The sequence below is a fragment of the Vespula vulgaris genome, chromosome 15, assembly GCF_905475345.1.
Source record: "Vespula vulgaris chromosome 15, iyVesVulg1.1, whole genome shotgun sequence".
Taxonomy (NCBI): Eukaryota; Metazoa; Arthropoda; class Insecta; order Hymenoptera; family Vespidae; genus Vespula; species Vespula vulgaris.
Window position 1 is genome coordinate 4,601,555 of NC_066600.1, and position 15,946 is coordinate 4,617,500.

General features: G+C 26.9%; 1 protein-coding gene across 5 annotated transcripts in view; it reads right to left on the reverse strand.

Moving 5' to 3' along the window:
• The window catches only part of LOC127069410 (heterogeneous nuclear ribonucleoprotein L), a 111,917-nt gene that overhangs the window by 91,215 nt on the left and 4,756 nt on the right, over nt 1–15,946 (reverse strand). For 3 of the 5 annotated variants that reach the window (XM_051006408.1, XM_051006406.1, XM_051006404.1), the window contains exons 2-4: nt 6,755–6,948; nt 6,278–6,321; nt 103–172 (exon numbers count right to left, since the gene is read on the reverse strand). In XM_051006408.1, coding sequence (XP_050862365.1) covers nt 103–172; nt 6,278–6,321; nt 6,755–6,844 — 204 coding nt within the window. In that variant the 5' untranslated portion in view covers nt 6,845–6,948. Of the gene's footprint in view, nt 1–102; nt 173–6,277; nt 6,322–6,754; nt 6,949–7,431; nt 8,456–15,946 lie in introns of those variants that run through there. The other 2 variants (XM_051006405.1, XM_051006407.1) reach the window with 2 other exon arrangements.

Below are 15,946 nucleotides of genomic sequence, written 5' to 3' on the forward strand. Positions count from 1 at the left end.
ACGATATATACATATAGTCAAGAGCTCCATTAAAAATCATTACAAATGAATATTGTACGAATTTATTTTCAATTATTATTGTTATTATATTATTGTACTTACCACAGTGATGGGATATACTGGATTGATGATTGTAAATAGGAGAACGTGATTCGGCTTATTATTATCTTCTCTGAAAAAAAAAATATACGTATATATATATTAAATCATAATATAAATATATATATATATATATAAATATATATGATTCACGTGGTATAAAAATTATTTGAATAATTTAACTTGAACGTAAGATAAGAAATTCAAGAGAAAGATTTTCGTAATAAATATAATAAGATAACATAAAATAGCTTAGGGATATATATGTGTGTGTGTGTGTGTGTCCTTTAGATGAACGTTCAGATAAAATAGATAAGATAGTTCCTCGTTTTGGATGAGAACAAAGTGAAAGCGACAAATCAACGCCAAGACGATATACCATGAAGCGTGCAGCCGCATCCAAACGACAACCACCATCTACCTCTTGCGATTCTCGATAACGACACGAACGTCCCTACTCATCGATTTACTGAGAGAGAAATATATATATAGAGAGAGAGAAAGAGAAAGAGAGAGAGAGAGAGAGACCTATCACGCGATCCAATGTTGTTCCGCTTCTATCGATAACTATTTTACTCTACTCGAGCAACGTACTTTGCTTTCGATTAATCTATGCCATTGAAATTTGTCAAAGTTTCTCTTTAACACAGATATACACACACACACACTATACTTGTATTTACTTATAAAGAATTTTTGAAACTGAGACACCTAAATATCTCAACAACAATACCATACAATTATTGAAAAGAAATTCCAAAAAAAAAAAAGAAAAGAAAGAAAAGGGAAAAAAATTGTTTGATATTCGAGAGGCAAACAATTTATTGTTTAATATTATTTATTTATTGATTAATTCATTATTTCTGATTTCGCAATTCTTATTTCATCATTTTGAATACTTATTGAAATAATATTATATATATATATATATTTTTATCTGCTATAAATGTTTTGTTCAAATAATGTTCAATATCGTAAAAAGCAGAGGTTAGACAAAAAAAGATTTGTTTCAGACTTGTTTTCAAGAGTTATTTGATTCTGGGAGACAAATATAACGACATTATTTACTTTTGATTCACTGAATGTTTTCAAAATTGTTTCAAGATCAATTTTATTTTATTTTATTTTTTCTTTTTTGTTTATGTAAGCCTATAATTTTACTAGTGGCATCTTATTTTCTACAAAAAGAAAAGAAGCAACTTTTGTTTAAAACATTTTTTTTTCAAGCTCTACTTTTTACGATATGTAACATTGGGGTAAATAAAAATAAAAAACAGATATTCTTTAAGGAAAAAATGATTTTAATAAATATTCAAAATAGTGATCTCGATTATCGATACACTTCTCAATACTCTTGATCAAAGGATTGATTGATTGATAGCTACATAAATAGAAAATTCCTGTAAATATTTCTACAAGCAATTATAACCAGCTCTTTCATAGCTTTTGCTGTAATTAGTACGTCTTGATAGACCTTTTCTTTGAGGTAACCACAAAAAAAAATAATGTAGAATATTTAAATCTGGTGTGAGAGTAAGCCAATGTTGCTAATAATAAATTGCAAACTGTCCTACATATGTTCTATTGCAGCAGCAATTCTAAGCCCAATTTAGTATTTCTCTTGTAATAAACGAATTATGCGTCGCATAAACGTCGCGTTGACATCATATATTGATAGTGACATTTCTATTACGTTCATCCTACTAATTAATTTTTAATTAACCGTATTGACAAGTATATCGAAAATCAGGGTCATTTGTATGCTTATTAAGCCATCAGTTTGTATATTTATTTATATACTTATTAAAATAATATTTCTTCTGAAACATTTTTTATACATGTAAATACGTAAATTTCTACACGGGCTAAAATTGTTTGTCCAAATAATATTAAATATTACAGAGAGAAGAAATTAAATAAAAAGAAATTTTTTCAAACGAAACTTTTTTTCTTTCTGAAAGACAAACATAACTAAAAATTATTTATTTTTGATTCATTGAGCGTTTTCAATATTATTTCAAGATCTTTATTTTTTTTTTTATGTAAGCCTATAATTTTTCTACTGGCGTCTTATTTTTCACAAAAGAAGGAACAACTTTTGTTTAAAACATTATTTTATCCAGTCTCTATTTTTTACGACACGTAACATTGTTTGAACAAAAAATCTTAGAGTAGATAAAAATAAAAAACAGATATGCTTCTTCAAGAAAAATATTACTTTAATAAATATTCAAAATGGTGGCCTCGATTATCGATACACTTCTCAATACGCTTGATCAAAGATTGATTGATTGATAGGTACATAAATAGAACAGTCCTGTAAACACAATATATCTACAAGCAATTATAACAAGCTCTTTCATAACTTCTACTGTAATTGGTACGTCTTGATAGACCTTTTCTTTGAGATAACCACAAAAAAAAATAATGTAGAATATTTAAATCTGGCGTGAGCGCAAGTTAATGTACTGCCCTAGATATATCCTATCGCAACGACTATTTTAATCCCAATATAATATTTCTATTGCAATAAACGAATAATGAATCAAACAATCGTCATACTGATACGACATATTAATGCTGATATTTCTATTATGTACATTATACTAATCAATCTTTAATTAATCGTATTGACAAGTTTATCGAAGAATCAGAATGACCATTCGAAATATTTATTAAAATAATATTTTTTCTAAAAAGTAATACTTTTTTCTGTATGTAAACTTCTATCTGTCCTAAATCTTTTCTCCAAATAAATAATATCATAAAAAATAGAGCTTCTCTAAACAAAAACAAAAAAAAAAAAAGAAAGAACTGTTCAGACAAGAGTTGTTTGTTCTATTTTTTTCTTTTTCTTTCTTGGCGTAAAACAAGATACCGTTGCAAAAATTGTAGGTTTCCACTATTTTAAAAACAATTAAAATTGACCTCGAAATAATCTTAACAATACCGTCGAAACAGAAATAAATAATGCTGTTATATTCGATACTAAAAATCATACAATTTTTTCTTTTCAAAAATCTATTGTTGCTGAGATATTTATTTGTCTCAATTTAAAAAATAACCTATATATACATATATTATATAGATATTTAATAATTGAGTTATTTGATATTATCTGATATTATTATTGATAATTACTTGTTATATCTTATAAGAGTTAAAAATTTTACGAATAGTCAAATATTGCTTGGAATTATTTACTCATTTTAAAACCTCTATAACGTCATTTAACTTTAAATTTATACATGCACGCGAACACTTCCCCCCCCCTCCTCTCTGTATACGCGCGTATATATGTGTGAAAAGTTTTCCTTTAAATATAACTTCTACTTTAATATAATTAAATATAATTTCTATTACACAGTATAATTATACTAATATAAATACCATAAATTCTTTTTATTAATATAATTATTTTACGTAAACGAGAACATATTGGGATTATAGAAGATTAAATAAATCGTACCAATGATTATAATTTACATTTAGAAAATTGTTCAGTCTTGACATATGTATGTATGAATGATATATATATATATCATTACATAGAATTTTTAAACAGAATGTCGTATGTTGAAAGTATTATATAATAAGATTTTTGTTAAATTTTTCAAGGAACTTTTCTTTTCCGCGTTATGAGAAATTTTCAAAAGCAGTTATGCTCTCTCCTAGAATGCAGCAATTATGCAAAACGTAAATTATGCCTCTCTTTCTCCCCCCTCCTCTCTCTCTCTCCTTATCTCTGTCTCTATTTCTCCTTCTCTCTTTCTTTAAAATATTTCAAGTTACCGCGCCAATTATGGTGTTGAATCAAGGAAATTTGATGAATTGCATCTCCATTAATTCTAAGAACGTCCTACTGCTGCCAACGCTCGAGGACCTTTTCCAACGAAATTTAAAACAAAAAAAAAAACAAAAAAGTAAGTACGTCTTTTTGACGTAAATTAGGCAAATCCTTCTATTTTCTTTCTTTTTTTACGTCTTTTCTTTTTCTTTTCTTTTCTTTTTCCTTTTCTAATTTCCTTCGCAAATTTTTCTGCGTCGTTACTTTTCCCAACGTACATTCACGAAACATTAATAAAATTTATGCGGAGAGTAAAATTGGTCTTATATAATGTAATTAAATTTCTGAAAAATAAAATATTCAGGAATATTTCATAAATTCAAACAAATTATACTTAGATATAATCTTTATTTTGTCACGAAGCGATTCAGAATAAAATTAAAAAAAAAATTTAGCTTCATGAAAATATAATTATTTTTTTTTTTTTGAATAACTTTTTTCATAATATTAATAAATAATTTTTATAACAATGTATAAAATAATTTATAAAACCAAAAATGTAATTTCAAGCGATGAAATTTTGTGAAATAAATTGGACTTTTTAATTAATATAGAAATTTATACTCAAACCTTTATAAATCTATGTAATTTTAATGTTACATACTTCTATATCTTTTTCTTTTTTTTTTTTTTTTTTTAATGAAATTTTAATGAAATTTTATTTCATTTTTTCTCCACAAAATTAAGCTAATTCGTATTCTAAGATGAAAGTTATACTTTAATATAATGTAATTATACTGATAATATTTTTTCTCATATCAAAAAAAGAAAAAAGAAATTATATAACAGAGAACTGATAGTACAACTTGTACTTACTATAAATTAAAAGATACTAGTATATAACTAGTAATACAGATATAAGAAAAAGATAATAGTATTCTGAATTATATATTGCATATAAGATATTAATATAGAAATACTAACAAGTATAAACTATACGAATATAATTATATTAGTATAAATTATACTTATTACACTAATACTATATCAATACAATAACTATATTTATCATACTATTATATAAGTTATAAAATATTCGTATAACTATTCTACACCAATCGTAAAAAGTGTACGTTATACTATAAGTTTACAATCATATAATTTTTATAAAAAAAAAAAAGAATAAAAAAATTCTGCTTATAGAGTTAAAATTTTTAATCGGAAACGACGACATGTGGTAGAAATATAGTAGAAAATATTTCCAAAGTAAATTAGTTTTCCAAAGAATTTTAAAGCGCAACGAAAAATATTTACAGCATTCCATCACGAATAAATTGGAAAAGATAAAGAGGAAGCTTTGATTCGTTAATTTGTGTAGCTCAACAATGTGTAAATATATATATACACACACGCGCGCACGCACGCACGCGTACGTACGTACTTAAATACGTATGTACGTATGTATGTATCTATGTACATACACGTTATCATATTTCGAAGATATATACCAAAAACGCGTTGAAAGCATGCGAATCGATTCGTAAAAACAATACTCCGTTAACGAGACAATTTACCGGGCGACTGATAATCAGTGCGATAACGACATACGGTAGAACGATGACATAATTAAAGTGACGTATAACGTCGACAGTGAACTTTACCAATCGATTCTGACAACAGAGAAAGAGAGAGAAAGAAAGAGAAAGAAAGAATATTTGCTCGTGTATGACCAGAATTAATCAGCGAACAAAGATTTCTCGAGATAATCGAATTTTTAATATAAAGGTCACGTTTTACGAAACGCGCAAGCGCGATCGATTTGTTATCGTCCATAAATAATATATTTATATAACAATAGAGAAATCGTGTAAATATTGACCTTGATCAAAGGAATATATTATATTAGCTTCCTCTATATCTTTATCGAAAAGTTCGTAATGATTACTTTTTTGTTTTAAGTAAAAACATTAACAGTGATATAAATCTAAGGAAATATTAAAAATTATATCGTAGTGAAAAAATATTGAAAAACGATGAAATAATGCGAATAATTAGAAATCTATTGTAGAATAAACTTTGTCTGAATATTTAATAAATGTTTAACAAATATAACTCGTGCTTTGTATAGTGTAATTTTATGTTAGTAGTTTATTTATCTTTTCTTTCTTAATTTTGTAACGTAAAACTTATAATACAACTACACGATGTAATATTTTATAATGAAGAAAAAAAGAAAGGAAGGGAATTTCAAAAAGGATTTTGTAAATCGAGAATGATAAACAAGAAAATTTCGATACGTCTACGTAGGAGTGAATTATGATATAAAAATGAATATAAAGGTGCATATAATAAAAATGCATATAAAAGTAAACATAAAAAAGAAGATCGTACCTCTTTCGCCGTGGCTCGTCTCCGTATCCACCGTACTCATGATTCTGTAACATACAGTGAATATAAAACGATTAGAATAACAAAAAAAAATCGAAACATAGAATCGACTTAATTATTTTCTTTCGATTGTATTATAAATTTATTAGCCAAATATTTAATTTAAGCTTCGAAACGTTCCCTTCCAATTTGTAGATAAGTACGCTTATAATATATACATACATATATATTTCATACATATAGTACTAAATATATACATATAATAAATTATAATATAATTATATATAATATATAATATATAATATTGTGTATATGTAATACATATATTTATAATATTATATATATATATATGTCATATATATTTTGTGTGTGTATATGTAGATATATATATATAAAATAAACTTTCAATTAGTATATTCTTGAATATTATTGACGGTGTCATAATTCATATGTTAATGTTAATGTAGTTGATTACATTACCGAGAACGCATTCCTTTCTCCACGGGCTTTTCTTTTGTCAAGTGGTTGACGAAAGTATTGATCCGAACCGGTATACGAAGAGAAGGCCATCACGGGATTTTTGTGAAACTTTCAAATTTGCGATAATCAACCGAAATCGTCAAATTTTCCGAGACACGTAACTCGGAAATTCTTTATCAGCGCGTCCTGTTTTCCTAGAAAACAGTTGGAGTTTAAAATCAATTCGAAACTGCGATAACTCTCTACTATGACAAAAAACGAAATCTTTTACGATCATATTACACAATCGTTTGCAGCATCCTTTTTCCAAACTCCCTCTTGTATATTTAAATAGAAGAATTAATATTCAATGAGAATTCTTAAATATAAATAAATACGTATGCAAATAAGTATGCATGTAAAATTAAAATGAAGGGAGAAAAAAGAGGAGAAAACTCTACGATCGAAGAGGTTTCGAAAAAAAAGTGTTGAACAATCGTGACTTAAAGGGAATAAATAAAAAAAAAAGTATAAGAAATGAAAGAAGTTCGAAACAAAAAAAAGCGTTTCATGAATTGCGATTTAGAAGATAAAAAAAAAGGACATACGTATGAAAAAGAAAATACGTGCCATGGGTGCAATTTTTTTTTTCTTGCTTTTTTTCTGTTTAAAAAACAAAAAAAAACGGGCTATCTTACATCGAAATATCTCTTGAAGAAAGACTTTTTTCTCAAACATGGAGATTAAGGAGGATCAGCGAAGATCACGAAAACGTTATACACCGACAAAACGACGGAATATTTAAACATTATGTTTAAGTGTTATATTATTCGAAAACACACATGTTTGCTATGTTCGCGCGAACATTTCTATAGAACGTCGGTAAAAAGGTACAACTGTGGAAAAGAAGGAAGGAATAAAAGGATCGAGAGGTCGATGAGACGGCGAGGGTAAGAAAAGAAGAAGGAATTTCCATTCGCAATGGCCTTTCTTCCATTTATTCGATAAAACTTATGGAAGGATCCGGGATAGGATAATCTTGATGGTCGGATTCATTTCTTCCTACTTTCGTTCGTTCGTTCGTTCGTTCGAATGATCGACAAAATTACGAAAACTAAATAAATGATCTTAACGATATTATACAAATAGGATTGCGATGTTAAATAAATAAAGTATGGTTAATTAAAAAAATGTTCGAGAGAATGCAAAAGGTTTTATGATTGTTTGTATATATCAGGTGCCTGTTTGAAAATTCTATTAATAAATTAGTATATATAATAAATTAGTCGTTCGTTTGTATTTTTACAATGATACGACTGACATTATCGTAACAGTGTATCGAATTACTATAATAAAGTATATAAGAGAAAATAAGACTAAATTCGGATCTCTCTCTCTCTCTTTCCTATGTCGGAGGCCACGATTTATTTTGTTAAATAAATGCTAAGAAATATTGTAAATGGTATAATTATATTTCAGAATAATTGTATTACGATAATTTGTCGTTGTTACTGTGCATTAAGTTAACCGTTGTATTCATATTATTATAGTTAGTGAATTTATTTCTGTCCTTTCTTTTCGATATAATTCTATTTCCAAATTAATAATTATTCATTTTTCTAATTTTAATGGTAAAATTTTTCAAATCCCTTGAAAGAGTACGTTGACGTGTTTCCAGAGTAAAAAAATATATAACAGCGAAAGCAAAGAAATAAATATATTATTGCGAACAATACTAACGCGAAATTTAGAAATTTAGCGATATCATACTCTTGATTTTCCAAATATTTTCGTTTTTTAAAATATAACCAGCTGTGTTTTAAATAATTTCATAAATCGTAATATCGCACAAAAATCTATTTTAATTATCTACGTAAAAAGGAAAATAAGAATAAAAACAACAATACAAAAATCGGATGAAAAATAGAGGATCCGAATTTTTTTTTTTTTTTTTATACACTGAATAATAATTTTTTTAATTTTATCAAATTCTATGATGTTTTTCACTGTAAATTTTTACATGAATTCTAGCTAGATTTTTCAATAGCAGAACATTTTTTGCCGTTAGAAAAAATTAATTTTAACGTTAACATTAACATTAACATTAACAACATCAAGAAATATTTAACATTAAGAACATCATGAAATTTATAATAGAAAAACCAATTATGTATTCCGACATTGTTTACTTGTTAATAATGGAAGCATCAATACATCTTCCTCTATTTTTCTCTCTCTCTCTCTCTCTCTCTCTCACACACACATACATATATACTCTCTATTTCTATTTCTCACTAACTCTGGCATACTAGGATAGATGTATGATTCGCATAAAGAAGAATTTTATGATCTTTACCGAGAATTCTGCTTTTCAAATACATCGAACGCAACTATGGCAGTTTCTTAAAACAAATTATAATCACGAATATATTTGTTGAAACCACACGACATTTACGAGCATAACTAAAAGATACGTTGCTAGGTATTAAAAAGTATCTATATATAAAGATTATTTATTTTCAAATATGAAATAAAATTGAATTGGTTAGATATTATCATTTTCAACTAACCTACATATATCAACCAAGATCATTTAATATCCTTTTTAAAAATATATTTATAGATGTTTCACGATAAAAATCGATTACGTTAAACATTTTTTTCCTCTTTTTTTTTCCTTTTTTTTTTAAAGATAATTTACAAGTGATAAAGGATATTATTTTCATTCTTAAAACAACTTATCATTCAAAATACATTTGTCTGTTATCAGAGTATTCAAAGACATTTACATTTACATACTATGTTACACGACACAAGCAATATCTTATTTCGAGATAATTTATTTTTTAAACGTGAAAAAGTAATACGTAAAAAGCATACATATGTTAATATTTATTATTATTTTCAGTTACATAAAAGATAGAGAGAAAATTTTCTTGGAAATTTATCTAAATTAGAAACGTGTGTGTGTGTGTAAATTAATAAAATGTAATCTTTTGTCAAAAATATTTAAATGATATAATAATATTCACAATTATTAAACTTAATTACTGAAGATAATTTCTTGAAAGATCACAGTACTTGAAGATTCAAACGAATTATAGTTTATAGATAATACGATAAATTATTCAAATATTAAGTTGTACCTATCGAGATAATTTATTTGTAGATGTGAAAAGTGAAAAATAAATAACAAAAAAAAAAAACAATAAATAAAAAACAAGGATATTCAAACACCATTGTTACAAGTAACCTGTCTGTAAGTACAAGATCGATCCGAGTTATTAAAGGGAGAAAAAAAACGGAAAGAAAGAAAAAATTTCGGAAGTTTATACAAATTATAAAAGAAAATTTGTATAGACTCAAACATTTAGATAAGATATCAATTATATTTTATTATTTCGATAATTCAATATCTATAATTTTCAAGCGATTATCTCTCTCTCTCTCTCTCTCTATATATATATATATATATATATATATATATATATATATATATATATATATATATATTAGTCTACAACAAAAAAGATTCCATCGATCGCATCTTCATTAACTCCATCGCAAAAAATAGACAAACACGATAAATCAATTAGATATATATATATATATATATATCTTTTCTTTTGTTCTTATAGAAAACTAATGGAAAAATTCAAATAACTGTAGATATATAAATAAATACGTTAAAATGAAAGGATTGTTAGATAGGTTATGTGCATATGTTAAAACGAACGAATGACGTCCAACCTAATGCAAGCGACAACGTTGACGACACACAACGACCAGGGGATGTGATAAAGATGCATTCCTAGCTCGGTTTTAGCACGGAAGAAATGTGCCCAGCGCTTGTAAACAAGAAGATCCTTTCGACGTTCTCGCGTGCTATGGAACAAGAAGAAAAATGGCCAAGCACAGTTCGTCGATTTAAATATTTCCTGACGGTCGCAATATCCATCTATCTCCCTCCCACCCTACCACCCTCCCTCCCACCCTTTCTCTCTCTCTCTGCTCTGTCTCTTTCACACAAACACACAGACACAAACATCTCCTTTCTTTTCATCTTGATCGCGTGATCTCTCGAGAGCACACGACGAACGATGACTCTTCTCTAATGTTTACTCTGAAACAACATAAGTGACGAAAGATTCTTCGACGATGCGTCACATGATACAAGCAAATTTTTTCCGAACGAAAAGAAGAAAAGTATATATAGATAAGAAAATTAAATCGCGTAGACTACATCGTGGTTTATCTCTTATATATTTCATACGATTGTGGTGTAATGTGAATATTAGATATTGAGTAAATTAGCTCCTTTTTCTTTCTTAATGTTTATATTTATGTTTGTTCGATGTAACGTTTATATGAGAAAAGAAATATATATATATATATAATGTAACTGGTAACATTTTGTATATAATATTTAAATAAGCAATATAATGTAGAGATCGTCTCTATTAATCAAACGGTCAAAGGATGTAAATCTATATAGCTACATGAAAAAAATAAATAAATAAATAAAAAAGAATGATTTCTTTCTTCTTCTTTAAGACTCCTCGTTCTCGAGAGAAATGAGTCTTGAATTTGCTTTTATTCTGTATTTAATTTGAATTGTTTCATTGAGTAAGAATAAAATTGTTTTTCTAAGAATCTTTTTATTAATAACATCATGACGAAATGAAAAAAGTAATAATACAGAACGTCTATATAATAAGTAATGTTGAAACTTTTAGTACAAAAAAAAGCCAAATTATTCGCTTTATTCGTCATATCATTCTCATCATATTAAAATAAAAAAAAAAAAAAAAAAAAAAAAAAATCTGCATTGACTCGTCAAAAATTGTCTCTAGCTCCCAATTGGGGTAGAATAGAACAAATATTATCAGAAATTTAAAAAAAAAAAAAAGAAAATCGAGTGATGAAGTATACGACGTGTTTTGTTTAAATATGGATAAAGAAACTTATGGTTTTCGAATTTGCCACATTTTTCGTGCAAAAAAAAAAGAAAAAGAAAAAACCCGTAGACGATTTAATAAGAAAAGAATTCGAACCGTGGTAATCGAGGTTATAGTGGCCTAAGCGGTTTGCCAAAGCAATATATAATAACAAGAGAAGACGGTAGAAGAGAACCAGCCGAGAGATTAGAATCTCTCGTAGAAAAGCAGCGCATAGCATAGACGTTACGAAGCACAGTGAATCAACCAAAATCCAATATATATATATATATATATATATATATATATATATATATATATATATATATGCGTATAAACGTTATAAACATAACTTTGGCCCTGGCGTTCCGCCAACCACGTGCTTTTCTCTACACTCAATGGATACCGCGTTGACCGGTGAAAAAAAAGAAAGAAAAAATAAAAAAGATCTTTCTACATATTATATACATATATATATTTGTTGGTTACGTTCATACATACGTACATATATATATATAATATATAATATATATATATATATATATATATATTGGTTTGTATCCCAGTGGATTTCATTGATCCGTTCATCTTTAACCTTCTTCCAACTCCCACCATTTCTCATCTCCTCATCTCACAATACGCGCGCGCACGTGTTATGTGTGTGTGTCTACTCAGACATTTCCGAAAGAGCAAAACGAAGAATTCGACGAGAAAAAGAGAACTTTTTTCCGAAGTGTTTCGTAAAAAGCTTTATATCCATAAAAAATTCTTCGAGTTCCACTAATTGTTCACTTTCCCAACGACCCACGCATTTTCTCAAACACATTTCTTCGACCTAATTGTACAACTCATACAATTTAGTTTTCCAATCAACTTTTAGCCTATCCCAAGAAATATTTTCTTTTGATAGTACGACAAAAAATTCTTCTTAACGAGTTGAAATATTAAAAGTTTACATTTTTGGAATTTTCATAATACGTAATACGATCTATAGTAAGGAATAAAGAGAATTATTTTCATATTTTTTATAATAATCAATATAATATAATATTATTACTTGGCCAATAAAGTAATGTTGGGATTTTCAATATTTTATTATATTCAAATAAACAACGGAAATATTTTCTTATTAGAACTTTCGTCATCACTTATTATCTTTATGTAATCTAATTTGTTTTAATGTATATCACAAATATTAAATGTAAAAAATTATATAATTTGAAAGTTACCGTATTATTTATACTAATATAATTATATTACATTTAAATATATACATATACGTAAAACTTATTACTTAAAAAATATGAAAAATCTTAATACGAAGCAACAATTACATTTTTGACGGTAAAATGAAATAATACTTAAAAAATACAAAAATATATCAGTTTGTTATAAAGGATTAACTAACTCAATACTATACTATTATATTATTCTATTACACACACACACACACACACACACACACACAGAAATAGTTTATTATATTAAATTCTTATAAAATATTTGCGAAAAAAAATTGCATTTTGTATTTCTCATGGGATAATCAAATAAAATATCATTCATAATCATATATGATATAAAAATTAATGAGTCTAGAAAATAATTATATGTTCAATATGATACGCAAAATTAAAACGTCATGATTCAAATACTATACGCGTTCTTCTTTAGGAAATATCACGAAAGCTTTAAAGCCAAAGAGCGTTTAGGCTCGCCAGTAAACCCAACGCTTGCCAGCTATTGCACAAGAGAATTATAATGGGATGACGGTCCTTTATGGAAGACCCACCACAGCAGCTCGTTTCAAGCTCCTCCGCAACTTCCTCTTGCGAAGACCGACCTGTCCGTTCATCTTTTCGAATTTAAATCGAACGCGTGGTGCTTTAGATCGAACTTAAATCCATGAGATATTAATTCCCTTTTTTTGATTAACTTACATTGACATATATGCTTGTCAATATGGGTATAAATATCCAACTACCTGGCAAAGTTATTACCAACGAATAAAGAAACGAATAACAGCGACATTATTTATTTTTAGGTAAGATAGATGCGTCATTGTTAATCGTCTTTTTCTCTTTTTTCGTTTCTTTTTTCAACAAAAAAAAAATATATATATAAAATAGAATATGCGTCTAAACTTTCTTTGCCAGTAGCCAATAGTGAAATAATTCAAAAAATGTCACGGTCTTCTCTCTGAAACGTTCTGTAAACTCAAAACGTCGGAATAAATGTTGCATCTGTACGATCTAAGGAAAAAAAAAATGGAAAACAAGAAAGAAACGAAAGAGAGAGAGAGGGAGAGAGAAGACAAAAAATGAAAGAAAGAAAAAATGGCAATGAAAACAACAATTACACTCTAGTTGCGTAATGCGATGCCTTTATCGCCGGCGAAATACTTCGCTAACGAGCGAGACTTTATTTCTGTAGACTTATTTCGGGACGGGTAACTACCGAAATAACGAAGCAACGCGAGGTTTACCCCCAAGCAAAAAGTATCCGCTTTAAGACCGAATAAATCAGCTCTTTACGTTTTTTTACACAGCTGATCGCTAGTGCAACGTTCCGTTAGAAAGCAAAGTGGATAAGAAATGAAGAGAATCGTGGAGAACATGTCAAAACGATAAAGAAGATTAACACTTATTCGTTAATGATTCTAATTTAAAATTTTTAATAAAAAAAAAATACTAGAAACCTCGAACGATATCTTTTTATCATTAAATCACGAATCATATCAATCTATATCATTAAATCATTTAATCATTTGAAGCATAAAAATCTATCGATATGTTTATATTATTATTATATATTATATATATATATGTATTAAATATTTATATTAAATAAATTTTGTTTATCTTTAATTAAATTATTAATTTTTATTAAAAATGCTTTAAAAATATTTTTATGAAATAATTAAATAATATCATTTAATATATGTATATATATATATATATATATATATATTAATATATATATATTAATTACTATACATTAAAATATATATTAATATATATGTATTAAAATGTTCATACATATATGTATTTAAATTAAAACATGAAGTCTATGGCGATCACGAGTCAATGATGAAGATAGCGAAGATACTGATCGATTAATTTACTTTCCCGATTTTACCGATAAACGATAACTATCAAATATCCGATGATAACAAAGAAAAAAGAAACAGGTCTACTAACTAATGATAAACGATTGCTTATAATCGTGTAGAAATTTATCAAATTTCGTACGTTTAGCTATACTTGTATGACAGTGACATATCGATAAACATCAACTACTTTCCATTCGAAATGTTCCTAATTCCCATAAATCATTAATAGAGTTCATGTTCATGATACAAATTTATGAAATGTTTGAATAATCAAAATCGAGATAAATGAGACAGCTTACGTAATACATTAAAGCAGAATTTTTCTCAATATTTCAGATTTTTATAAGACAATTTGACAATCAATTTTATTTTCTATACATTTTTAAATTTTAATCACTGTAAAATATATTGCTGTAAAATATATTGACATAATATAATTGCTAATTATTATCAATGTATTTTATTTCATAAAATTGATCATTTTGTCTCGTAAATACTGACTTTAATATTCTGTCAAAATAATCCTAAAATTAAATATATAGCAAAGTAATTAGTAACTTTTAAGACACTGTATTTTTCTTTTTTATAAATATTTCAGCATTCAATAATCAATACAACGTAGTATCGATTTTGACTTTCTAGAAAAATGAACGTCAAATTAAATATACTAATGTATTCAGAAACTTTTAAATAATATTATTTATATAATATTATTATAAATATGTCATTCTTTCAATAGGCAATTTTCAATACGCGATTTAAATTATACATATATAAAACATTTTTTTAATTTTAATAATCCAGTATGATTTATGCTGATAATCCAGCATAATAATCGCTGATTATTTTCAAGCTATTTTACTTTTTATTTCATGAAAACAGATCATTTTGACATATATATTGATTTTGACTTTCCGTAATTCAAAATAAACGTCAAATTAAATATACTAAAATGTTCCGTTAAATTTTCAACGGTACTGTATATACATATCGGGATGTCTAAATAGTCCGCACTTCCTAATTACGACATAGGATCACGCGATTCGACAAGGTTGATTCGTCCCACCACTGTGTAGTAAGCTTCCGGGAAATCATACATGCAGGTGGAAGAGGCGTAACACGAAAGAAAAGAAGAAAAGAGAAGAAAAAGAAGAAGAGGAGAAGAAG